Here is a 24773-nt window from a genome sequence, read left to right on the forward strand (position 1 = left end):
CGTTTGGGGATGCCTGGCCCCCGTGTGCAGCCTGTCCTCTCATCTGGTCTTCACGGGGCCCTCTTGTGAGCTGACTTGTCCCATTTACAGTGGAGGAATCAGAGGGGCATGGCCTGCTCAGGACCACAGAGCTGGGGGGCACGGGGCCAGATCTCCACATGAGCAGCCTCTCCCTGCTCTGTGCTCGCTTTCCTCATCTCAGTGAAGAGGACGGATGTGGCCTTGAGTCTGGGGAGGGTCATAGCATCTTTTTGAAGTCTAAGGAAAAGCCACCCAGGTCCCCCATCCAGTGCACACGTCGTCCCGACAGTTTCAGGGGTCTGTGTCTCCTGAAGCCCATCCAGGGCCCCCAGGTTGGGGATCCTGGGGCTGGAGCACCTCCCAGAGCTTTCAGCTCCATTGTGTCAGTGGTGGTTTCTGCCATTTTGCTAATCAGCACATGAGGTCCCTTTTACTGACTGACTGAGCCCTTTCCCTGTCATGAGAGGGCTGTAGAAGCACCAGGCTCTCTAGTCTGTTCCAGTCCATTCTCTGTTCTTGGGCACCTCACTCTGCCTTTTAGTGCATATTCATGTCTGGTGGCATCCAAGCCTGGTGGGTCTTTCCTGTCTTTCAGGCCTGGCACAGAGGGCTTTGCCATCGGGCACATCTGCCTAAATCCTGGCTTCATGGGTTGTTTGCCTCCCCCCTTCCTGGGCCCACCCCTTCCCTCCTCCCCTGCATCCAATCCTCCTTTCGCTTACCTGCTAACATTTAACTCTTACTCTGTGGTTGGTTCCTTCTGGGAACTCTGAGAGGTCATCCTTCCCCACCTCTCTCCTGGCTTGTGGTGAAGGCGATGACCCCTGGTGGCCCTTGGTTTGCAGCTGCACCTCCTGTCCCATGCTCTGTTTTCACATGACATTCTTCTCTCTATGTCTCTGTGTTTCCCTCCTCTTCTCAGGACACTGGTCATTGGATGGGGGCCCATCCTAATCCAGGATGATCTCATTTCAAGATCCTTAATTACATCTGCAAGTAGGGTCACCTTCACAGATTGGAGGGGGGACATACAAGGTGGAGGCCACACTTCAGCTCCCCAAGCCAGGCACTGTGCTCAGTGCTCCGTGTGGATTATCTCACTGGACCCTCAAACAACTTTGCACCATCCCTGCTGCTCAGGCAAGGACACTGAGATCACAGGGCTTGTGCCTGCTGAGGCAGGGGACTTCAGGCCTGAAGACGTAGGGCCCAAGCTCATGACTGCGATGGGGCCCGTTGAGCCAGAGGCCTTGAGTGGATTTCTTCCCTCAGTTTCCTCATCTGTGAAATGGGCACGGTCTTGGGGCTGCCGTGAGGTTGAGTGAGATCTCATACAGAGCATGAGGCGGCCCTCACCCCATTTCTTTTCTTTCTTTTTTTTTTTTTTAAGATTTTATTTATTTACTTGAGAGAGAGACAATGAGAGAGGGAACACAAGCACACAAGCAGGGGGAGTGGGAGAAGAAGAAGTAGGCTTCCCACCCTGGGATCATGACCTGAGCCAGAGGCAGACACTTCACGACTGAGCCACCCAGGCACTCCCCCCCCCCCCCCCCCGGTCTCTTTTTTGTCCCCCTTCTGCCCCGCCCCCGAGGCCCGAGCAGGCTGGGCCTGGCCACCCTTGTGCGTCTGACCCTTGGTTTTTCTCGCCGGCAGGATGGACCCCGGTGCGCCCCCTGCCAGCCCTTCTGGCCCACAGCCTCCTCCATCACTGCAGCCCCAGGCCCGCTCAAGGCTCAATGCTACTGCCTCGTTGGAGCAGGACAAGAGTGAGGCGCCCCGAGCTCCTGGACCCCAGGTTGGCCCTGGACCAGACGTGGGAGACACAGCTGCCCCAGCTATGGCTCGGGCCATGAGTGCTCGGAGCCGAGAAAGAGCAGACCGAACAGGTAAGGGGCTGGGGCTGGAAGCCAGGTGGGCAGCAAGTCCTGGGCCCAGGTGCCCTGCCTGGTTCCTCCTGTGGGCCGGGTCCCTTGGGCTCCCACCTGCGCAGCGGGCTTTGCTCTTGATGCACGGACTTGGGTGGTAGCAGAATTCACGTTTCCCTATTTTATTTATGATCTGATGGCTCCAGCACTGATTTATGCACACTCCAGGCTGGTTCCACACCAGGCACTGTGGAGTGAGAGGAAGCCTTTCTCCCCCACTACCCCAGCCCTGGTCCCACATGGTGCTCGGGGGAGCCCATGTGGTCTCCTGCCCGTCATGGCCACTCCTCAGGGCCATTTGGCGAGGGAGCTCTTCTTGGTCTGGGGACCCACATGGCCACTCCCCTCAGGGGCCAGCTGCCACCCTGGAATGCACCTAGGCCTGGGTCCCCAGTGCCCTCGGGATCATCCTCCATCCCCAAGCTGGACTGCTAAGGGCTGCCCTGCCCCCTGGCACTCTGGGGCCTCTTCAGGTTTCTGCTCCCCGAGGCCTTCCCCGGAGGCACCTCCCAGGGGCAGAGGTGAGCTGGTGTGAGGACCAGAGTGGGACAGGACAGTTGATCATGGGACCAACTGCCTCGCTGACCCTCAGGCAGGATTGCTAGGGCTTGGTCCATCTTCCATCCACCTCCTGCCCACTGAGCATGGCCCTGAGTGGCCATGGGTGTCACAGGTGAATCCGGTCTGGAGCGGAAAAGTGAGGGCTCAGGGTGATAATGGTTATGGGTCTGGCCTGTGATGGAGATATGCCAGGAGGGAGCTGCACTCAGGACTGGTCCCTGGGCTGGAGCACTGGCCTGGTCTGAGTGTCTTCATGCTCCCGGGGCTCCTGTGGTGGAAGGAGCCCCAAGCCTCTGGCTCTGATGTTTGTGGGAAATGTCACTGGTACTGGCAGTGTTCTTTCTGGTACTTTACCCAAGGCTTTCCAGTATGCTGGATGTCTTACTCTCAATGGAACCAGCCCCACAGTATAGACTGTTCACTCTGATTACAGATAGGATCGTGCAGTCCCACCCTGAGCATCAGGTCCCCATCTCCCAGCACACCAGCACTGGTCCACATTCTCCGGGCCTGCCCCCATGCTTCCCCACCTCCCTTTGCCCCACCCAGAATGTGCCCTCCTCCACCCCCCTCCCCCTGCTGAAATCCTACCCATCCTGAGGGCCCCACTGCCTCCTAAACTTCCTGACCTTGACCTACAGCAGGAAACACTGTGCCATCCTCACCTGACGTGGGTGCCTATGCACCCGTGTGTATACACACGCATGCAGGCGCACGTGCACGCACACACACACACACACACACACACACACACACACACTCAGTTGGAACAGAGATTTCCCGAACACCGTTCTTCCTTACTGTGTGAGAGGATCCGTTCGGTGACTTTTTTGTAAAAGCGATGCTGCTTGTGGACAGTTAAATGGATTTTGTGATTCACTGTGTTGAAACCGACAGCTTATAAAACGCTTTCTGCAGGTGACTCCAGCGCCAGTTCTCCGGGAATGTTTCTCAGCTGGGACTCCCTGGAGCTTGTCTGTCTGACAGACAGCGTGTCTGTCCCCGTGGATTGTTACTGATTGTCAGGGCCGTGAGTGGCCCAGGGAGGGCCAGAGACAGGTCCGTCTTGGCCCAGGCCATTGAGCTACGTGCCTCTGAGGGCGTCAGGAGGCCACACTGAGCCCATTTCTGCAACTGTAAAGTAGGCACAACCATACCAGCCCCGTGGGGTCACATGGGGATCACACCAGTGCCAGGACCATGTGCCTCAGGGAGATGTTCCTCAGGCCCTGGCGTGTATGGGAGCGTGCATGCTTAGCACGGGCCCCTTCGTCCCCTGCAGGCACCCAGCATTGGGGCCCCGAGATAGTGGGTGCCTTGTGCTTCATGTTACCAAGCAGCCTGGCCCCCTGGTTCCTTCACGGAGATCCTCTTCAACCCTCCTAGAAGGGGCACCTACTGTTTTTTGACCCCCACCCACCAAGAACCTCTTTGGTGACTGGTCTTCATATTAGCTCGGGGCCATGCATGTCTGGCTTCTGTGTGCGTGCCCCAGATTCCTTCTCTCCCCCAAGGGAGGCTCATGCTGCACGCTAGTCGTGTGCACGTGTGTGTCGTGTGTGTGTTGGGGGGTGCTTTCTTGACCGCCTCCCCTGCTGCAGGCAGGACGCTGGGCCTTCTCTCCCTTAGTCCCAGGCTGCTGAGAGGAGGCTTTGTTCCGCCAGGTGGTCTGGACGAGTTGAGGAAGGCCAGCCCCCACTGCCACCTGGTCACACCTCCCCTCCCATTTCTCCAGCTCACCCAGGTTTTGTCGTGTTTTCCTTCCCCCAGAGAGGCTGCTGCTTAAGATGCCCACCCCCAGCTTAGCCGTGCCGCCTGTGCAGAAGCCCCCAGCTCTCGATGGGCACCTGCTGTGCACATCTGTGTGTACCATGTGGCTGGCCCTGTCTTCAGGGCTTTCCCTGGGCCACATCTGATCCCCTCACAGTGACCTGGGGGGGGGGTGCGGGGAGCTCTGTTGTTGCCCCACTCAGAGGTGAGGAAACTGAGGCACAGACTTGCTCAAATGCCCAGCTGCTGAGTGATGGGCCCACAGGTGACCTGAGGCCCCTGGGTTAACACCAGACCCGCCCAGCGGAGATGGAGCTGTGATGGAAGCTGGCTTGAGTCTCCCCTGTGCAGTTCACGTCGGGCCAGTGCCTGATTCATTCTAGAAACTCACCCACTCCTTGGGCACTTCTGATCTTTGCATCTCCTTGAAAGATCGCCATGTTCTCTGCTTTGTTTCCAAGGCCTCTGGGCAGACGAGGGGTCCTGACCCTGGGTTCCCAGCCACAGATGCCTGCCTCACTGCTGCAGGGCACAGAAACCAGGGCTGGAAACACACTTGGCTTCAATCTGAGCACGCAGACTCTCCTTGGAGGGTGGTGTCGAGACCACAAGTTTCAGGTGGGAGTCAGGAAACAGCCGAGGGCTTTGTTTGCCTTCTGCCCCCCAAAAGACGGAGAGAAGCAGGCCCTGGCAGTCTTGCCATCTTGGGGTCCCAGACCCACATCCAGGCCGTGCTGCTCTGGGTCCATCGCCGCTCACAGGCAGACACAGCAGGCCCTGCCCTGCTGGCCCTGCAGAACCCAGAGCACATCTGCCCAGGGAGGGGCTTCATGGGCCTGTGTTGGATCCCTCACCTGCGCGCCTGCAAAGGCGTAGCGAGCCTCAGTTAGGTGCCCACAGGTCGCAAAGCATGAGTGTGGAAGGAATGCTTTCCGTGCCAGGCCCCACTTTAGGTTATATCTGGATTAGCGTGTTGCTTCTCCAACATACTCAGACTGGAACACCAGCCGGTGACCGTGAGGTCGAGATTTGAACACACTCAGGGACTCTCTGCTTACCGGGGAGGGGTGCGCAGGTGGTGTGCCCAGTGCTTGGGGCTATCTCTCCAGGGAGCCCAGTGCAGGACTGAAACAGAGACGGCTGGGCTGGAGACCCTGGTGAGGCTCAGCCCTGCCCCCCAGGAGCCCTGGGCCTGGGAGAGCCAGAAGCAAACAACCGTCCTGGAGGGCAGGCACTATGCTGAGGACAGCTAATGTTATGGGGGCCTGGGGAGCACGAGGCGCCCTTTCTGCTGACCTCGGTGGGCGAGGGCGGATCACCAGCAGGACTGCCAGTGCTGTGAGGCCTCCCAGCTGCAGGGCCACAGCCTCCCTCTGGGAGGGATCCCAGGGGAGTACATGAAGAAGGACCTGCACAGTGTGGGGCCGTGCTGGACTCCGGGCTCCAAGACTGATGGCCCCTTGGGAAGGAGTCAGAGTACGGGGTTAGAAGGTCAGCCAGGCGGGCCCTCGAGGGTCACGATAAGGAGAAGGGTGTTTGGGGGAGCGTTGGAGGGTCTAAATGAGAGGGAGACATGCTCTGTGTCACATTAAAGAGGAGGCAACCCCAGCTGCCAGGCAGAGTGGTGGCCAAGGGGCAGGTGGAGATGAGGGCAGAGGAAGCAAGGCTGGCCCCCAGGTCTCTGGCTGGAGCCGCGGGAGAGTGCTGGGGTTCAGAGCTGGACCGTCAGAACCGATGCCAGTGTGGGAGTGTGAGCAGGCACAGAGCGTTGAGGCCCTGCTGTCCTGGGGACAAGTCACAGCGATAAACAGCTCGGGTTCTTGTTCTCTGGTCAAAGTGTCAGCCATTGACAATCCAGAGACTTTTCCACACAGGTTATCTTGTCCTGACCCCAGTACAAGCCCAAGTCCATCTGGTAGCCATGCCCGTGCGGTCACCTTGTCACTATAGGACGCCCTGTCGTGAGCTGCAGAGTGGCAGGGTCAGGTGGTTTCCTGAAACCTTTGGAAAGTTGTCCGTGTGCCCTCATCAGTTACCTTTAACCATCGACTTGTGTTCCAAGCCTCAGGCATCACTTCTTCCAGGAAGCACCACCCCCCATCAGGACTGATGCCTTCCAACACCTCCACTGCCCGCACTGATGAAATGTGACTATGTTCGCCCCGCCCGTGGATGGGCCTTGAGGGCAGCGGTCCTGCTTCCTTCAGCTTGCTGCCCTTAGCACGTGGGCGGTGCTCAGTAAACAACCCTGTCCTGGGCTGTCAGGAGAGTCGACTCCTGGCTGGATCCCCCGGCTAAGCTCGGCCAGCCCTGAGCAGGGGTCGTTCACCGTTTGTTCACTAGAACGAGAGTCAGCATCCCAAAGGCTCATGAGACAGCCCCTTGGTGCAAGGCGACCCCCACTCCCTGTGTGTGGGACACCCCGATGGTGGAGGACAACCCGGCCATCCCGTGTGTGGGACAGCCTCTTGGTGCAAGGCGCCTACAAGGACAGACGATGAACCCTTGGCTGCTTTTCACCCTGCCCTTCCCTGCAGCTGCCAGTGGCGGGCATCCTGGGAGGACCAGGGAGGATGGGCAGGAGTGAGGAAGGAGCAGGCGGTGGCTGCGGGAGGGCAGGAGCACTGCACCATCCTCCTCCTGCAGGTGTCAGGTGGCCCTTCACTTCAGCAGCGGATCTGGCCAGCAGCCATTGGGAGCAAGGGTGCCAGCTTCTGTCCTGCTCCCACCGTGTCTGGGAGAGCTTCGTGCACAGGCTTCCCGCTCGTGGCCCAGGGTCCTGATGCAGTCCAGAATGGGTGTGAGGCTTGCTCACCACCTTCCCCCTTTCTGCAGAGCGGCCGCGGGGGCTAGGGGCTTGAACTTGCAGCACAGTCACCGTGCGGAACATGTCCTTGTGTCCCCACATTGGGATTTGCAGAGACAGGAGCACCACGGACCCTGCCCACCCTCCTTCCCTTGGTGGCCCCCTTCCTCGTCCCTCCATCCTGCACCGCTTATCCAGCCGCAGGGTCCAGTGCAGTGCTGGCAGCTGGACTTGGTTGGGTCAGACCCACCCCACCCCCGGACAGAGTGTCCCTGTGTAGCCCGGTGGGAGCTGTGAAACACCACGTCCCAGTTGCAAAGGAAAACGGCAAAGGACCCCGCCAGGGAGAGGGGACAGCTCCAGAGAAGATCAAGGGTCACATACCAAGTCAGCAGGGCACACGCACGGCTTTCTAATGCGGGGAATCTGTGGAGAAAACAACAAAAAGATGGGGAAGGGCATGGATATGGTTCTCCCACAGGCTCTGGCAGAGGCGTGCAGACCTGCCCAAGGCCAGCAGCTCTAGTTATTGCTGCTTGGTGACAGGAAGCCTTTCAAAAATGAGTTAGAGTCGGGACCCCTCCAGTTGTGAATGACACAGAGACACGATATAAATTGACATAAGCCAAAAAAAAACCAGGTTGAGAGGAATTTCTTAGTTCCGGGATCTGTAGAGTATATAGCGTGCTGGTTTCAGGACTGGATCCAGGGGCTCAGATGCTGTCATCAGCAACCCGAGCTCTGCTTTCCCTCATCTCACGTGGGTTCTCTCACTGGGTAGCCCTCCCGGCCTCCCCACTGGCATCCATCAGCTGAGACCTAGTGGCAGGAGGATGCTGGTTTCCCAGCAGTTCAGTGCAAACCCCACTGGCCTGGCTTGGGTCTGTGTCCAACCCTGAAACCCAAGTACCGTGGTCAGGGAGACGGGGGCACACCCCATCTCCCACCATGCAGCGTGGGTGAGGGACAATGGCACCAGACCTTGATGACCAATATAGGGAACGGTGGGTACCCAAACAGGACATCAAAGTGCTGGGACCAGAAAAAACTAGGAATGCAGGTTGCATGTGCAAGGAATAGTGTGTTTCATGGTCCTTGGTCCACACTGCCTCAGCCAATTCTGGGGGGTTATGACACTGGCCAGTAAGCCCTTGACCTGTGGGAAGGCTCCTGCTTACATGGAAAAAGCCAGAGCCCTCTGACTGGTCTGCAGCACGGGCCCAACATTTGAGTAGTTGTAGAAATACTTCTACCAGTGCCAAGTGGGACCTGGAATCACAAAGAAGGTGTGGCGTATGTTTCAAGGAGGTTCTGTCTACTGGGGAGACTTCTTGAAATTCCAGGCTATGAATAACTTCCATGAAGAATTAATCACGGCCAGCATCTTCAGCCAACAGATGTATGCTTGAATCCTCCCTATTCTGATCAGAACACAGAAAGAACATGGGCTTGAGAGTTCAGTTAGTCAAGAAAAGTTTTGGACTTGTGGGAGGTGCCCGGTGGGCCCTGCGGTGGGAGGTGCAGTGTCAGTGAGCGGCAAAGGCCCTGGGGTCAGCCAAGAGGAGGGAAGTGGGGAGGAAAAAGAAACCCACATTTTGGGAATGCCAACTCTGGCCCAGTCACGTAACACAAAGTGTCTTGTCCTTCATGACCGTCCTGTTGTTTGGATATTAACAACTGGGTTGAAAATGACCCTGGCTAGGTCACATGGCACTTTGAGGCTAACGGCAGAGTCACACGCAGGCTGGATTACCCTCCGTGTGCACACTCCTCCCCGGGAGCCCATGGAAGGGACTGTCTTGCAGTCTGCAGGCTTTGTGCTCTCATGTTCGAGGCCAGAGTGTGCATCCAGGGGCTGGAGGGGGTGTGACAGGGGCCAGAAGGGAGCAGTGGCCTTGGCTCAGGAAGCACCAAGGTCCTGGGCACGCGGGAAGGGTGGGCATGCTGAGGCCACACTGGGCAGGGGCCCCAAGGACCTTGGCAAGGAAGCCCAGTCTGATCTCAGGGAGAGGTGACCTGGTATCTTCCAGCCATCCCACAAGAGGGCTGCAGTGTGTACCTGAGCTGTGAGGTCTTAAGAAGAAGCCTTCTCGCTCTGAGCTGATCCTAGTCCCCCGTGCCTCTCCATCTTTGCACCTGAAGGCTGCGTTGGCCCAAGCCACGCCCCGGCCTCCTCCCAGAGTCCTGTGTCCTGTGGACTCGAGTGCCCGGAACGCAGGGCCTGGTGGCACTGGTGGCTGCAGAGCCAGCTCCAAGCCTGTCAGAGCTGGTTCTGGGAAAGGCGTGGATGAACTCATCAGGAAGGCTGGTCCTTGGGTGATGTCACAGGAGGCCCAGAGACTTCTAGAGAGTGAAAGGCTGTCAGTTCCTACTAGGCACCTACAGTGGAGTCAGTAGCGGTATATCCCACGGGTTGCCTGGAGGTGTCTAGGACCTGCCAAGGTGGGGTGTGGGGCAGGACGGAGGTCCCCGCATATTCGTTGTATAAAGCAAAGACAGACACTGGTAAAAAATAAATAACTATTAAATTTTTTATCATTAGGCTGCCTATTGCTGGTAAGGTTGGAAAGTTGGTGTATTTCCATGATACTTTCGTAACTCAGGATAACTTTTTAGAAAGTAGACTATAGTATGAGCTGTATGATGTTTGGGCCCTTGGGCCTAGTAACACACCTGAAGGACTGACTGGGAGAATGACCCGAAAAGAAAATATATCCACAGAGTGGTTTTGTGGCCCCGTTTTATAAAATCAGTGAGTGTTGGGAATAATGCAAAGGCCCAGCAGAGCAGAGAGGCCCAGCAGCCTGAGCACGTACCTCCGACGGGTTTCTGAACTGTGGGGATGGTGCCTTTCACTGCAGAGTAACGTGGGAAGTTGATCATGATTCACTGTCGTAAATGTAATATATATGCACGTGTGTGCACGCTCCGATCGTGGCCTCCAGAACTCATGTGCGTGTAGATGGCAGTCTTGGAAAACATGGATTTGGTTTGTCTGTTGGGGCACAGGTGTTTATTTAGGTCAGGGGCTTTCACACCGGAGTCCTGGGATCTTTCTAGAGCCCAACTCAAGCAGGTCTGAGCTCGGGGGTGAGGGTGGGACTGGCGTCTATGCCCCCTCATCCTCGTCCTTTCTGCTGCTCTGAGCTGCTCCCCTCCGTAGCAGTTTTGCTGTCCATGTTCTGGGGCTGTCTGCGTCACTGGAAGGCAGTGCGCTGGCATATTCTGTCTGCGTCTGACCTGGATTTTGACAAGCTGCCCTGGGTCTGAGCCCATTGTTGTAGTCCCCTCCACTCCCAGACAGGCAACAGGGACCAGCCTCGTGACATTCTGTGTGCTTTTCTCCTGTGTGAAAGGGCCCGTGAGGGGAGATGTGGAAGTGCCCTTTGAAGAAGTGCTGGAGAAGGCCAAAGCAGGGGATCCCAAGGCACAGACGGAGGTGAGGACCATGTGTCGGTGGGAAGCTCAGTCCACAGGCCCTGCACAGTGGCTCTGGGGGAAGCCGGTGCTGTGTGAATGGGGAGCAGGGATGCCAGGCCCCTGTTTGCTGTGTTCCCATGTTCTCTGTGTCATTTGCCTTCCACCACCCTCTGCAGATCCCGTGTTCTCGCCCATGTCCGGCTCACACCCCATCTTGGCCCCCCTCCTCTGGGATGCCTTCCCTCCTTCCTGTCTGCCCTCAGTGCCCCGGCCCGCCACACCCTGTCTTCTCATCTGTGAAGGGGGGCCCACACACTCCTCACAGTTTTCTGAGGATCATGGGCCCCCGAGGGTCCCACAGGCCCCGCTGGGGGCAGACGCCCCAGGGGCCCCGATCCCACCCCCTGTCTTCCTGGCCTGGGCGAGCTGGGTGGGGGAGGCAGGCTGGCCAGGAGGACAGGGCAGAAGAGGGTCGGGAAGCCCCAGACTGCTGGGGCAGTCTGGGAAACAGGTCAGGATCAGGATGCAGAGCAGGAGCCCTGGTGCAGCACACTGGGGGTGCCGCGGAGTGTGGCTTGACCAGGTTCTTGCTGCAGGTGGGGAAACACTACCTGCAGCTCGCCGGCGACGCAGATGAGGAGCTGAACAACTGCACCGCCGTGGGCTGGCTGATCCTTGCCGCGAAGCAGGGCCGGCGCGAGGCCGTCAAGCTTCTTCGTCGGTGCCTGGCGGACAGGAAAGGTGGGTCCACGGGAGGCTCAGACAGGTGGGTCCGAGGGAGGCTTGGGGCAGGCACAGCCCCTGAGGGACATGCACTGCTTGCTAAATCGGCAGGTGTAAATTCTGTTCCGCTGTGGTTTTGTTCCGAAGACGTTGTTTCCGGAGTATGACATGGGATGTTTAGCTGGCAAAGCCGCTGTCATTCTCTTAGATCTGTGTTGGTCTGTCGGTAGATCCCTTCTGGGTTCTGATTCAGATCAAGGAGTGCATCGTAGAGCCTGTGGACGGTCAGCTTCAGCAGGGTACAATAGGACAATGTGACAGTGGCCCAAGGTCAGGATGGAACTTCTGGGGCTGACTTTGCATCCAGTCTGGGCTGAACGGCTGGGGGACCATAGGCCAGTGAAGACCTGCTCAGGTGCGTTCACTGCCAGGAAGCGAATGGGTGTGGGGGTGGGGGGTGGGGACCGGTGAGACATAGCCTGGCCACACGCGGTCACTTACTCCATTATCCTGCGGCCATGGAGCAGTGTGCTTCTGGAAGTTTCAAACCTCAGAGAAAAATGGAAGCGTGTAGCGTGTGTCATAAAGTATTTTTTTAATGATTTTCTCCAGATGGTGGAAGTGTTTTACAGATATTATATAAAACTTGGAATGTATAGAAAACAAAGATACAAATTACCCATAACCTTGAAACCCAGAGAAATGCTCTATAGTTTCAAGCGTTTTTTTCTGGTTTTGTATCAGAATGTTTTTAAGAGTTATGTGTTATATAGAATCTTCTTTTTTTTGGAAATGGGACTGATGCCGTTGGAAACACAGAATCGAGGCTTTCTGTCCACCAGGATTTCTCACCAGCCCACCCTCCCATTGTGGAGTGGGAGGAAGGGCCTTGCGCCGGCGGGGGCGTGTCAGTGCACCCACAGCAGCAGTTCCCAGAGGCCAGGAGGGAGCCCGGTCAGGACCAGGCCTCAGGACATGTGCTGCAGAGGGCCGTGGGGGACCCTGTGTGCCCCGTACCACCCCCCCCCCACTTTTTCACACCGAGTGCTTCCTGATCTTGAAAGAAATGTGTGCTCAGGTGGAAAATTTGGAAGATGTTTAGAAGGAGAAAAAAATTCTGTACCCCCTCCATCTCATGTCTTACTGCCCTTGGTGGGGGGGGGGGGGCGCTGATGACCCTGACAGTGGGGTTGAAGGGAGAAAGATGGCCGTAGGCCAGCCTGTGAAACCTGTACCCATCTCTCTCCGTGGTGAGTCTCCATCTCCCTGGGAAAGGGCCGGTGGTGCGGGAACCGGATTTCCCAGCCGCCTCAGGAGGGGCAGCACCCAGGCTGATAACCATGGTTACCTGAGTCTGATTCCCATGGTTCCCTGTCGTTCTGCCTGTCTCTGACTTCCCGGCCTAGGGCTGGCCAGGACGCCCCTGTGCCTTGGCTTCCCATCTATAAATGAGGAGAGCCGTGCCTACTCCCGAGGGTGCTGGTGAGGAGGAAATTGGACAGGGAAGTGGGCCAGGAGCACAAGAAGGTCTAGCACATGCCTGCCTGGGGTCGCCGGGGGAAGCCTACCAGGAGCATGGCAAGGTCCCGGCATGTGCTCGCCCACAGGCTCACCCCAGGGAAGGGTCCACTGAAGGACCAGGCTGAGCTCCGATCTGGAGTGTGGGTCCTGGCAGGTTTTTTGGCAAGATGTCGTTTTGGGGCAGATGTCTCTTCCTGCTCTGGTGACCCAAGGAGCCTGCACAGCATCTCGTGTGAGTCCCCTCCCAGGCCCCCGCAGGCAGAGCTGGTCAGCGCTCGGAGCTTCGCCAGCGGCACCCAGGCAGGCGGGACAAAACCAGCAATGCCTCTTGTCTCGTAGGCATCACTTCTGAGAACGAGCAGGAGGTGAAGCAGCTCTCCTCCGAGACGGACCTGGAGCGGGCCGTGCGCAAGGCGGCCCTGGTCATGTACTGGAAGCTCAACCCCAAGAAGAAGAAGCAGGTGGCGGTGTCAGAGCTGCTGGAGAATGTCGGTCAGGTCAATGAGCACGGTACGCGAGCCTTTCGGGCCCCGGGCCTTTCTCAGGGAGCTCGTGGGCTTCTCTGGGGGAGTTCTGCAGGGCTTCCCTTTGGGAGCCCTGCAGAGACTCCAGGAGCTCACTGGGGGCTCCCAGGGACCTTTTTGTGGGTCTAGGCCCAGGGAGGGTCCCTCCTGGGGTATAATTCTGTTCTTGGGGTCTCCTTCCCAAGCCCTGCCCGAGCTCTGGTGCAGTCCACTGGCAGAGCCACAGGTCTTGTCATTCTCAGGGTGTCCTGCTCCTCTTGAAGGGACAGAGCCAGGGGAGAGTAACACAGATGCGGCAGGACCTGGGTCCCTGAGTTCCTGAGGTTCCAGGAGTACTGAGCTGACTGTGGCTCAGACAGCCTCCCTGAGGCAGGCCTCATCACTGACCTCCACAGCCCTCCCTCAGCCTTCTGAGCCACAGCCAGCCCAAAGGACAGATGGGGCAGAAGAATGGGCGTCCCCAACTGGGTGCGGCCTCTCCATCCCCGGGGCCAACCTGACCTTTCCTCCCCATTACTGGAGGAGCACCTGCTTCCATCTGTTCAGGTGTGATTTCTGCCCAGGACTGCGCCCAGCCCTCTCAGGTCCACCAGGGCTGGGGCCCCCGCCAACACAGCAGAGCAGCAGAGAAGGCTGTGGGGTAGACACTGTGCCCTTCTCCTGGAGTTTCCCGGTAGGACCCCTGCCCACTAGAGCCTCCAGGCACTAGCCTGCTATCTGGGCCGGGACTGGGAAGACTACGTGCTGGGGCCAGCCTAGGTATCCATGAGGCCTGGGTCTCGGAGGGCAGCACCCCAGGGAGCCATGCTTGATGTGGTGAGCTCAGGGCCGCCCTTGGAAAGCCCCAGAGCTCCTGCAGTGACACAGAGCAGCCCCCACTTGCTGCCCCCCTAAACCAGGCCACTTCCATGGCCCTCAGTCTCTCTGGGTCACAGCACCACTTCCCTCGTGTTGCCTCACTCCTGCCTGACCTGACCCCGCAAAGGCACGCTTGCTGGAAGACTTGAATGCTCACCGGATTACGGGTGGGGCAGGGGGTAGATGTTGACAAAAGGGCAGAATATTTCAGTCTGGGTTCAGCACTCAGCTATGAACAGACTCGTTGTGGAGCCCCTTCCAGCACGAGGGCTGGGGAGATAGGGAAGGCCTGGCCCCCCGAGAGCTCCGTCTTTCCTAGGGGAAAATCCTGCCAAGGACAATGCCGGCAGAGATGTCTGGGGGAAAGTTGTGCTGATCAAAAACTGGTGTGTCTATTGCCCTGGCTGCATTGGCAGAGGGGACGGCTGTACCCAGTGGGGGCCGAGAGGTGGCTGTGGCTGTCCCCATCAGAGGCTGTGTGGAAGCCCCAGGCCCTGTGGTCCCCAGAGTTGAGGGACGCCCCTTGAGCACACGTACTAGTTTCTAGAATGCTGCAGAGCATGCTGGAACAGCCTGCTTTGATTCTCTCTCTGCTCTGTCCTCTACAGATGGAGGGGCACAGCCAGGCCCGGTCCCCAAGTCCCTACAGAAGCAGAGGCGGGTGCTGGAACGCTTGGTTAGCAGCGAATGTGAGTATGGCCTCCCGTCCTGCACCTGTGACCCCCTTTGACCAAGCCATTACGCCTAGCACCCTGGGCACCATGTCTACTCCTTGCTGCAAAGTCCAGACATGGGGCTGTCAGTGTTCTGGGCAGTGGGATCTGGAGCCTGCCCAGCGGGAGCTCACGGTATGAGGGAAAACAGACACAGGACAGGACAGTAGGACAGTCCTCACAGGACAGAGAGACGGGGGTGGTGTGGGAGTGCATCCATGTGCCTGAGCAGGTCAGCAAGGGTGAGGAGGCAGTCAGCCCCTAAAGGGCAAGGGGAGGGAACCGCACACAAAGGCCCAGTGAGGGGGCACCCAATGGAGTGTGGGGACTCCCAGAGCATAGGCTGTGGGAAGGTGAGGAATGCAGAGTCGGGGTGCACGCAGAACTGGGTGCCTTTGGGGCATCCAATTAGGAGAGGTCCTCAATCCATATGCAGCTGCCCAGCTGCGTGGACAGACTCTTGGTCTTGGTCACCAAGGAGGCAGCAAGAGGGACCTAGGGGTTGCTCCGTGCTGACAGGTGGCCCGGCTCCTCCCCCCTTCTGCCACCCTCCTCATGACCTCAGGCAGGCCTGGTTTTCCTCTCTGAGCCTCAGTTTCCCCTTGTGCGCACTGTGAGGGGCAGATTAGAGGGGCACACACCCCTTCCCACCAGGCTGGTGAGCAGTCAGTCCGTGAAGTGTCGTTGGAGCTCTGGTGATGCCGTGAATCCTGAGTCTGGCTTTCCCGGGGCCTTGGGCACGTCGGGGGCACAGACTGACTTTCTTGCTCTGTTCAGGGGATGTAAAGCGGGGTAGGACACTGACATGGAGAGACACCTGTGGCTGGTGGACGCCAGAGGAATCCAAGGTTCTAGATGGGTTTTAAGTACAGAGGTGCTGGGGGTCCGACTGTGTTTGGGTTGAGAGACGCCTCTGGGCAGAAGTTGAGGAGGGCTGGTGCCTCCTGAGGAGGCTCAGCAACGCCTTCTCTGCCCTAGTCCCCTTACCGTTAACCGCTCAGAACTTCCCTGTGCACATGGTAACTGCTAGAAAGTCCTGGGGTCCAGGGGAAGACTACATGCTCTGGGCTCAGAGGGACGGGTCTGAGGCCCCCCGGAGGTGAGAGCTGGACAGAGACACTGTGGTGGGTGTGAATGGTGCCATCCAGGGGTCCCCGCCCGGCTGTCAGCCAGCCGGGCCAGCCTCTCCTCAAGTGCGGGCTCCCGGACCCTCCCCACCGGGACATTCCCAAAAGCCTGTGAACATGGGCTTATTCCTCTCACCTCAGCAGAAAAGGTATGAGACCCTCTCTGGACCCCTCACAACCATAGCAGCCACCCTGTTTCTTTGTTCCCCTTGCTAACGAAGCTGGACGGGGGCATCTGCAGTTACTGTCCTGGCTCCCCATCCCATCCCCTTGTCATCCCACCAGAATGGCTTTGTCCAAGGCACCGATGACCCATCCTCAGACACTGCTGTGTCCACACTGCAGGCCTTGGTGGTCAGTCTCATGGTGTCAGGCCACCCACGACACCAAATGCACAGCCTAGCCCAGGGTACTGGGCCCTGTCTTCTCTACCGGCTCTCTCACATTAGCTCAAGCCACACGTGTCCACCTGCCACTGCCATCTGTGCAGGCCCTGCCCCAGGCTATCCCATCTCATGGTGGCCTGTGGCCCGGATGCAGCACTGGATGCCTTCCAGCCCCCCATGTTGGCACACAGCCCCTTATCTGCATCCCACCCTCTCCCGGGGTGCCCGCCTCATTCCTGACACGGTTCCCTTTGCTCTTGCTGCTGCTTATTGATTTCTTCTGGCGATCAGCTTTGGTCCCAGTTTCCCCAGCACCCCCGGTGCCCGGAACACAGCCCCTGCACAGGCAGCCCCAGCAACTCGTGGTGAGTGATGGCCCCACAGCTGGCAGCCCACTTATGACGTGATTGCTGTGTTAATTCGCTCACCGTATCTCCCCAGCTGCCCTCTGCCTGGAGGACAGTCTTGACATGGACACGACTGTGGCGAGCAGCCGGCCTCGTCTGGCCTTGTTGAGCATGACCCCACTAGCCCAGGACCCCAGCCTGGGGCACATGCTGGGTTCATGCACAGATCCCAGGCATTGCCAGTGCTAGGGCCAGGTGCCTGGCACGTGGTCGGCCCTCAGTGGCTGCATACTGAGTGGAAGGGTCGGTAAGTGGCGGGGCTGTAGGGCAGCCATCAGTAAGGCTGTGAGAAGCCAGGGCTGAAGGACGGGGCAGGAAGGTGGCTGCCGGTTCTGCTCAGGCAGACCCTGGGCTTGAGAGCTGAGGAGAGGGAAGTTCAGGGGAGGGACAGCTTGTCACCAAGGAGAAGAGGTGAGATGAAGGCCGTCCCACCTCTTCTCCCCGCTGGCTGTCCTTGCCCACCGGTCTGTCCTGGACAGAGAACCGCTTCCTCCCGAGCCTGCTTGGCCTCCCTTTCCACTGGGCCCTAGCCACCTTCTTGCCTGGCATGGCTGTGTGGGGTGACCCCATGCCCCTCTCTGTTTGGCCCAGCTAAGAGCTACATAGCGCTGGACGACTTTGTGGAGATCACCAAGAAGTATGCCAAGGGCATCATTCCTGCCAACCTGTTCCTGCAGGACGATGATGACGATGAGCTGGCGGGCAGGAGCCCCGAGGACCTGCCCCTGCGCCTGAAGGTGAGTGCGCCGGAGGGCTCTGACCACTAGGGCCCCCACCTACTATCCAGAGGGGTAGATGGGACGCCCCATTGTGACATGGAAGCCTTTGGGACCGCACAGCTTGTCGGGGGAGGCGCACTCTGTACGGATGGTCCCTGTGGCCATTCGCTCACCACACCTCCCCGGACTTCCCTCCCTCTGCTTGGAGGACAGGATGTGTTCTCCCAAATGGGGCCTTTTGTGGGCACTCAGGCTCCAAACCCAAGGGCACTGTCGAGGGCGGGCATACTCAGGAGTGACGGGTGAGCCTTCCTGAGTCTTTCTGGGCAAAGCACTCCGGGCGGCAGTGTGCCACGTGCTGGAGTCTGACTTTCACTTAGACTTTGTCATTTTGAAAAATGATCCATTTACAGCACGGAATGGAGGTTGGTTTCTCAAAGATGCCTTCCCCCAGAAGCAAAGTGCTAATGTTGGGAGACCGTGAGGATCCTGCCAGGGTAGCTGTTCACCTAGGTCTGCGGGGGCGAGGAAGGCATGGCGAGCTGTAGGAAGGGAGGCAGCCTGGTCCCGCCGGCGGCCAGCAAGCAGCAGCAGCAGTGAGGAATGAGGGCACACAAGTCTGCAGAGCCAGGGATGGTGGGTCACGGCCCTGCTGTGACAGCACTCACTCTTGGTCCCATGGTTGAGACTAACAGTGCAGGTGGTCACCGTGGGCCACGCCATGCTCTCACGGGTTCCCCAGGTCAGCTCTCCCACCTTGCAGAGCGCACCCTGATTTCCCCAAGCGTGGCTGCCTGACTCAGGCAGGTCTGTCTACACGAGGGGCCCCGAGCAGACAAATCATCACGAGGCCCATGGAGTTAGTCGTCCAAGAGGCCCTTGTTCTGAGCTGAACATGTATGAGCAGGAGTGTGTATGGACCACCATCAGTGATGCAGAAGGGCAGGAGTGGCAGGGACAGGAAGTGTGCCAAAGTCCCCCCAGTGGAGGCAGCTCGGTATAGCCCTTCCTGGGAGCCTGGCTGTGGAGGCTCAGATCGGGCACCCTCCAGGTAGGGAGGCCGACACAGAAACGGTGCACGGAGATGCCACAGCCCAGGGCGGCCGGCATGGTGGCCTCACTTGGGATCCGTGGGCAGAGGGATCCCCCGAGGACAGGGGCTGCGTCCAGGATGAAGTTCTCAGCCAGGCTGAGGGGCCCCAGGAGCTTGACCAAGGGAGCTCACAACTTTATCGCAGGTCCTCTCGGACAGGCCTGGGCTAAGTGTGTTCATAGACGGACGCTGTTAGTTTCCCTAGAATGCGAGAGAAGGTGGGCGAAGTGCTTGCCATGGTTCTTGGCCAAGAGGAGGCCAGCGAGGGTCAAAGGTGAAGGGGTGAGTCTAGGGAACTGCGGGCAGGTTGCGTGGCCGGGCTTGGTTGCTAACAGTGCCTGCTTTCAAGGCAGCCTGGTTGGGATGGTGAATTATGTCACCCTGCTTACAGGTGACAAGCTCAGTGCTGTCAAAACTTCTGAGAGTCCTTTTTGGGAAAGAGATTTAAAGTATTCGAACAAGAAGTACACGGGGCTCTGTTTTCTTTTAGTTTCTGAAGTTGTCAGAGTACTTTGATGCCTTTACAGTTTGTCTTGTCAAAAGGCTTTTGTGAAAAAGAGATGATGGATCCTAGCAGGTGTCTCTAAAACCCAAGGCTGTTCCAGCTTTTCAGAGCAGGAGGGAGGCACACGCTCCGTCTTCCTGCCCCCGCGAAGCGCTAGGTGCCTTTGAGCGGCCGCGACTCCCACGGGCACCTCCAGACTCTAAGCCCCACGCTGCTCCAGACTTTCGTGGCGGATGAAGCCCTCACGAGAGTCAATTTAGTAATATTTAAAAATCTGCAGTTTCACTCTGAATCATCGGGAAGGGCGCGGGTGCACACTGTCGCTCGGGTCTGAGCCGAGTCAGGTTGAGACGGCCTTGCTGCAGCTGCCTGGTCACAGAGGCCGTCCTATCACAGAACAGATCCCTTGCTTGTTTTTTAAAAATTTCTTTCCTGCTCAGGGAACAGCTTGTTTTAATTTGTTGGATTTGGTCTACAGAAAAGATTTTCTGTTTCCCAGTTGGGTGGGGCCCCAGGAGTAGGGCTTGGGTGGAAGCGACCAGGGGCTGAGTTGGGGCCCCGAAAGGAAGGGACTCCCTGGTCCTAGTGGCCCAGGGACTTCGTGTGCAGGCAGAGGCCAGACACCATTGGACACTATATTCGAGAAGCTTCATTGTTTTTTTTATTCAATTAATTAACATATACTGTATTACTAGTTTCAGAGATAAAGTTCAGTTATTCATCAATCTTATGTAACACCCGGTGCTCATCACATCTCCTATCCTCCTTAATGCCCATCCCCTAGGTACCCTATCCCTCCCTCCAGCAACCTTGTTTGTTTCCTAGAGTTAAGAGTCTCCTATGGTTTGTCTCCCTCTCTGATTTCCTCTTATTTTATTTTTCCCTCCTTTCCCCTATGCTCTTTTTTTGTCTGTTTTGTTTCTTAAATTCCATCTATGAGTAAAATCCTGTGATAATGATCTTTCTCTGATTGACTTACTTTGCTTAGCACAATATCCTCTAGTTCCATCCAGATTTCTTTTTTTTTTTTTTTGAGAAGCTTCATTGTCTTTTCAAGTTCCTCTCCACTCTGTTGTGTGGCCTCACATGCTCAAAGAAGAGGTGTGAATGGTTCAGGAGGTGAGGGGAGAACAAATTTCCTTGGTTTTCAGGCTGCTTGTACAGAGGAGGGCAGAAAGCTAAACAGCCCCAGGGGACACTGTGGTCTGTCCTGCCATTGGCTGGGGCTGCCTCATCGAGGATTAGCTGCACACATGCGGGCTCTGGCTCTGTGTCTGTGTCGGGGGGGCCCTCCTGGGGGAAGCCTGGAGGAGTCTGCTCACAGCCGCTCCCACTCCAGAGCAGGAGCACATACCGACACTCGCTAGGGCCCATCCAGGTCCCGTGGGAGGGCGGTGCTGCGCTCAGGGCAGGTCACTGGCACCCCTGAGCTGGGAGGTCGATCATTCACTTCCTTTCTTGTTCTAGAACAAGGGTAAGTGGGCTGTCACAAATGTGTAAGAGGGAACGCAGCTCTTCACACATGTATGTGTGTGTGTATGTGTATAGACAGTGTGCACACACATGTTCCCTAATATCCCAACTCGCATGTGAGCCGGGCGCCCTCCCATCTGTGGAAGGCGCACTATCCCGTTGCTTCCAGGTCCTCCTGAGCTGACAGCCAAGGCTCTTGAACAATGACAGCTGCATCCGGGTGTGATCACTCAGTTGTGCTCCCCCAGGGTCCACCTCGTTGGCCGGGTTCATGCTATAGCCAGGCAGATGAGGCAGAGGCTGTGCTGCCCACCTCACTGGGCGGTGGTGGGCATCCCCCCACCTCCGAGGGGCTCTGGGCAGCAGGCAGGCTTCCCTGCCCCCACACGTGGGTGTCTCGTGAGGTCAGGGGTCCACGCATTTGCCCCTCCAGACACGCCCAGACCCCTGGCCTCCCCCACGCCATACCATCTGAGCGCCAGCACCTCTAGCCCCTCTCTCATTTCCCTGTGCCCTGGCCCGGTGGACGCCTTGGGGAGTTGTGCATAGGTATGGAGTGCATAGGTGTGGGGCAGAATCACCCCCCTGCCTCCTCCCTTGGCTGCCCCCCTGCTCACCAACCTCATGTCCCTCATTCGTCCTTTGCTGTGTGACGTCTGGAGGTCAGCCTGCCCTTCACACTGGGTGCAGACTACAGGAGTGGCCGTGGGGTGGGGGGGAGTGTCCATTCTGAGCAGCACGGGTGTGTGGAATGGGTGGTAGCAGGCAGCTGCTTTTTGGGGTCCCCTGCCACAAACGAGCACGTCTCCTTGGCCCCTTACTGGTGAATCATCTCCATTTGGTTATGACAGGACAGGCGGTCCCAGTTCAGGTTTGCACAGAGCTCTCATTCTGGGCTCCCCGTATCTGCTGCCGCTCCTGGACTGTTCAGAGCCCTTCATGGGTTTGAAAGTATCAGTTTCTCTACCTTTAGAGGACGTGGGTGGGGGGGAGCAAGTCTCGGCCAGGCAGCCTCTGCTGCGGGGGTGGCCCGGTCACAAGCCCCACCCCCACACCGGCAGCCAGGGCTCCGGTCTCCACCAGCAAGGCTGGGTGGGGAGGGCAGAGGGGAACCAGGTGCTTTCCTCTACGTACCTGAGGTCTGGAAGGGGACACTAGTTTGCAGGAGTCTAGAAACCCTGGCAGAAGTTTGGGACGGGAGGGGATCCAAGGGCTGGACTCCAGGGGCCCAGAGGAGAGGAGCCGGGACCTGCAGGACTGGGTGGGATTGAGGGAAGGTCTGTCCGGACCACAGAGCCTGGGAAGATGTGACCGTGTGCAGAGGGTGTTGACATAGGAAGGAGCCGCTGGGACAAAGGGTCCAGGGTGAGCTGTTTGCTCCAAGCAGAGCTCAGGTGGCTGGCAGGGTGTTGAGGATGGCGTTGGGGCTCCTGTGCTGACTTCCTTCTGATTTCCATCTTTGCGTCCACCCCCACCAGGTGGTCAAATACCCCTTGCATGCCGTCATAGAGATCAAAGAGTACCTGATCGACATGGCGTCCCGGGCAGGCGTGCACTGGCTGTCAACCATCGTCCCCACCCACCACATCAACGCCCTCATCTTCTTCTTCATCATTAGCAACCTGACCATCGACTTCTTCGCCCTCTTTATTCCCCTGGTCGTCTTCTACCTGTCCTTCATCTCCATGGTGATATGTACGCTCAAGGTGTTCCAGGACAGCCGGGCCTGGGAGAGCTTCCGCACCCTCACAGGCCTGCTCCTGCGCTTCGAGCCCAACCTGGACGTGGAGCAGGCCGAGGTAAACTTCGGCTGGAACCACCTGGAGCCCTACTTCCACTTCCTGCTGTCCGTCGCCTTCGTCATCTTCTCCTTCCCCCTTGCCAGCAAGGACTACATTCCCTGCTCGGAGCTGGCCGTTGTGTCCATCTTCTTCACGGCCACCAGCTACATGAGCCTGAGCACCTCCGCCGAGCCCTATACCAGGAGGGCCCTGGTGACCGAGGTGGCCGCTGGCCTGCTCTCCCTGCTGCCCACGCTGCCCTTCAATCTGCACCCCCTGAAGCTACTGGGCCAGACCTTCCTCACCGTGCCCCTCGGCCCCCTCGTCGTCCTGAACGTCAGCCTCCCCTGCCTGCTCTACGTCTACTTGCTGTACCTCTTCTTCCGCATGGCACAGCTGAGGAACTTCAAGGGCACCTACTGCTACCTGGTGCCCTACCTGGTCTGCTTCATGTGGTGCGAGCTGAGCGTGGTCATCCTGCTTGAGTCCACCGGCCTGGGGCTGATCCGTGCCTCCATAGGCTACTGCCTCTTCCTGTTCGCCCTCCCGATCCTGGTGGCTGGCCTGGTGCTGGTGGGTGTGGTGCAGTTTGCCCGCTGGTTCCTGGCCCTGGAGCTCACCAAGATCGCCGTCGCTGTGCTGGTGTGCAGCGTGCCCCTGCTGGTCCGCTGGTGGACCAAGGCCAACTTCTCGGTGCTGGGGATGGTCAAGTCCCTGACGCGCAGCTCCATGGTCAAGCTCATCCTGGTGTGGCTCACGGCCATTGTGCTCTTCTGCTGGTTCTATGTGTACCGCTCGGAGGGCATGAAGGTGTACAACTCCACGCTGACCTGGCCACAGTACAGCTTCCTGTGTGGGCCCCGGGCCTGGAAGGAGACCAACATGGCCCGCACGCAGATCCTGTGCAGCCACCTGGAGGGCCACCGGGTCACATGGACGGGCCGCTTCAAGTACGTGCGCGTCACGGAGATCGACAACAGCGCCGAGGCAGCCATCAACATGCTGCCATTCTTCGTGGGTGACTGGCTGCGCTGCCTCTACGGCGAGGCCTACCCGGCCTGCAGTCCCAGCGGTGGCCCTACGGCTGAGGAGGAGCTCTGCCGCCTCAAGCGCCTGGCCAAGCACCCCTGCCACATCAAGAAGTTCGACCGCTACAAGTTCGAGATCACAGTGGGCATGCCGTTCAGCAGCGCCAACGGCTCCCGCGGCCCGGAGGAGGACGACGTGACCAAGGACATAGTGCTGCGGGCCAGCGGCGAGTTCAAGGACGTGCTGCTCGGCCTGCGCCAGGGCAGCCTCATCGAGTTCAGCACCGTCCTCGAGGGCCGCCTGGGCAGCAAGTGGCCTGTCTTCGAGCTCAAGGCCATCAGCTGCCTCAACTGCATGGCCCAGCTGTCACCGGCGCGGCGGCACGTGAAGATCGAGCGCGACTGGCGCAGCACCGTGCACGGCGCGGTCAAGTTCGCCTTCGACTTCTTCTTCTTCCCGTTCCTGTCGGCGGCGTGAGGGCGTGCCACCCCCCGCCCCCCAGACAAGGAGCTGTCCATGCATGTCCCTGTCAGGACCTGACCCTTGCATGGTCCCCCCGCCCGATGGCACGACACCAACGCTGAGTGTGTGTGCATGCGCAGATGGCATGCTTGGAGACCGTATCACATGCCTCCGCTCACACCCCTGGTGTCGTGGGAGAGTGCATGCCCGGGTCCGCCCATGGTCCCGGCCCCGAAGAGCACTTTACAGGTGAGCTGCTCTCCGCACCCCCTTCCAAGTTCCCTGGCCCTGTTCCCATTCGTGTTGGGTTTGTTTTTTAAAGAACCGCATGTGCTGTTGTGTGAAGTCTGTGAGAGCGTTTCTCATTGGGTCACGGCTAAGCCTTGACCACTGTTGGCCAATCTGGGGCCAACATAGGGCCGAGAGCCTGCGCGAGGCTGGGGGAGGTGGCGGCTCTGGGCAGAGCGTGTTCGTGCAGAGCTCTGGGCCCCACGGCTGCCTGGCATCTCTCTTGTTGGTGCGTGTGGGTGAGTGGATGAGGGTCTTGAGGCATCAACCAGCACTAGGAAATGAGAAGAAACTAGAGAGTCCCTTCCTGGTGCTTGGAAAAGCTTGGCCTGTGTTCAGTACTGGGAAGCTGAAAGTGAAGGTCCTCAAGCAGCCAAAATAAAAACATTTCTTGAAGTCTACTGTTTCTCTTTTCTTTACTAAAGAAAAACTTTCTTCTTGTGCATTCATGAGAACAGGTGTCTACACCGGCACCAAACTCATTAAAGTGAGTTACAAAGAGCAGAACTGACATTCTCAATAGCTGACACCTACCCCCCCCCCCCCCCCCCCCTCAGGGTGGAGACCCTGGTGCCCCCTCCTGCCCTCCCCTCCTCCATGGACAGCCACTGTTGCCCATGGCTGTCCAGCTGTGCAGCAGGTCTTGTGGGGGAGCCCA

At 58.4% G+C, this 24773-nt stretch overlaps 1 protein-coding gene across 1 annotated transcript; it reads left to right on the top strand.

Annotated features, from left to right (window-relative positions):
• Nucleotides 1–1678: 1678 nt before the first annotated feature.
• On the top strand, nucleotides 1679–24439 carry LOC111149055 (wolframin ER transmembrane glycoprotein). Its single transcript, XM_022505960.1, has 7 exons — nucleotides 1679–1910; nucleotides 10443–10525; nucleotides 11103–11247; nucleotides 13090–13260; nucleotides 14741–14821; nucleotides 17357–17502; nucleotides 22034–24439. Exons 1-7 carry the CDS (start codon nucleotides 1679–1681, stop codon nucleotides 23840–23842), a joined length of 2667 nt encoding a protein of 888 aa, XP_022361668.1. The 3' UTR covers nucleotides 23843–24439.
• The last annotated feature ends 334 nt before the right edge of the window (nucleotides 24440–24773 follow it).

The sequence above is a fragment of the Enhydra lutris genome, unplaced genomic scaffold (assembly GCF_002288905.1).
Source record: "Enhydra lutris kenyoni isolate GAN:26980312 unplaced genomic scaffold, ASM228890v2 scaffoldscaffold21, whole genome shotgun sequence".
NCBI classification, from domain to species: Eukaryota; Metazoa; Chordata; class Mammalia; order Carnivora; family Mustelidae; genus Enhydra; species Enhydra lutris.

Excerpts from the sequence above, each read along its gene's own strand:
- LOC111149055 (XM_022505960.1), top strand. The coding sequence starts at position 1,679 with ATGGACCCCGGTGCGCCCCCTGCCAGCCCTTCTGGCCCACAGCCTCCT. Across the intron at positions 13,261-14,740 it reads CGGTCAGGTCAATGAGCACG|ATGGAGGGGCACAGCCAGGC; the intron begins GTACGCGAGCCT and ends TGTCCTCTACAG. Across the intron at positions 14,822-17,356 it reads ACGCTTGGTTAGCAGCGAAT|CTAAGAGCTACATAGCGCTG; the intron begins GTGAGTATGGCC and ends TGTTTGGCCCAG.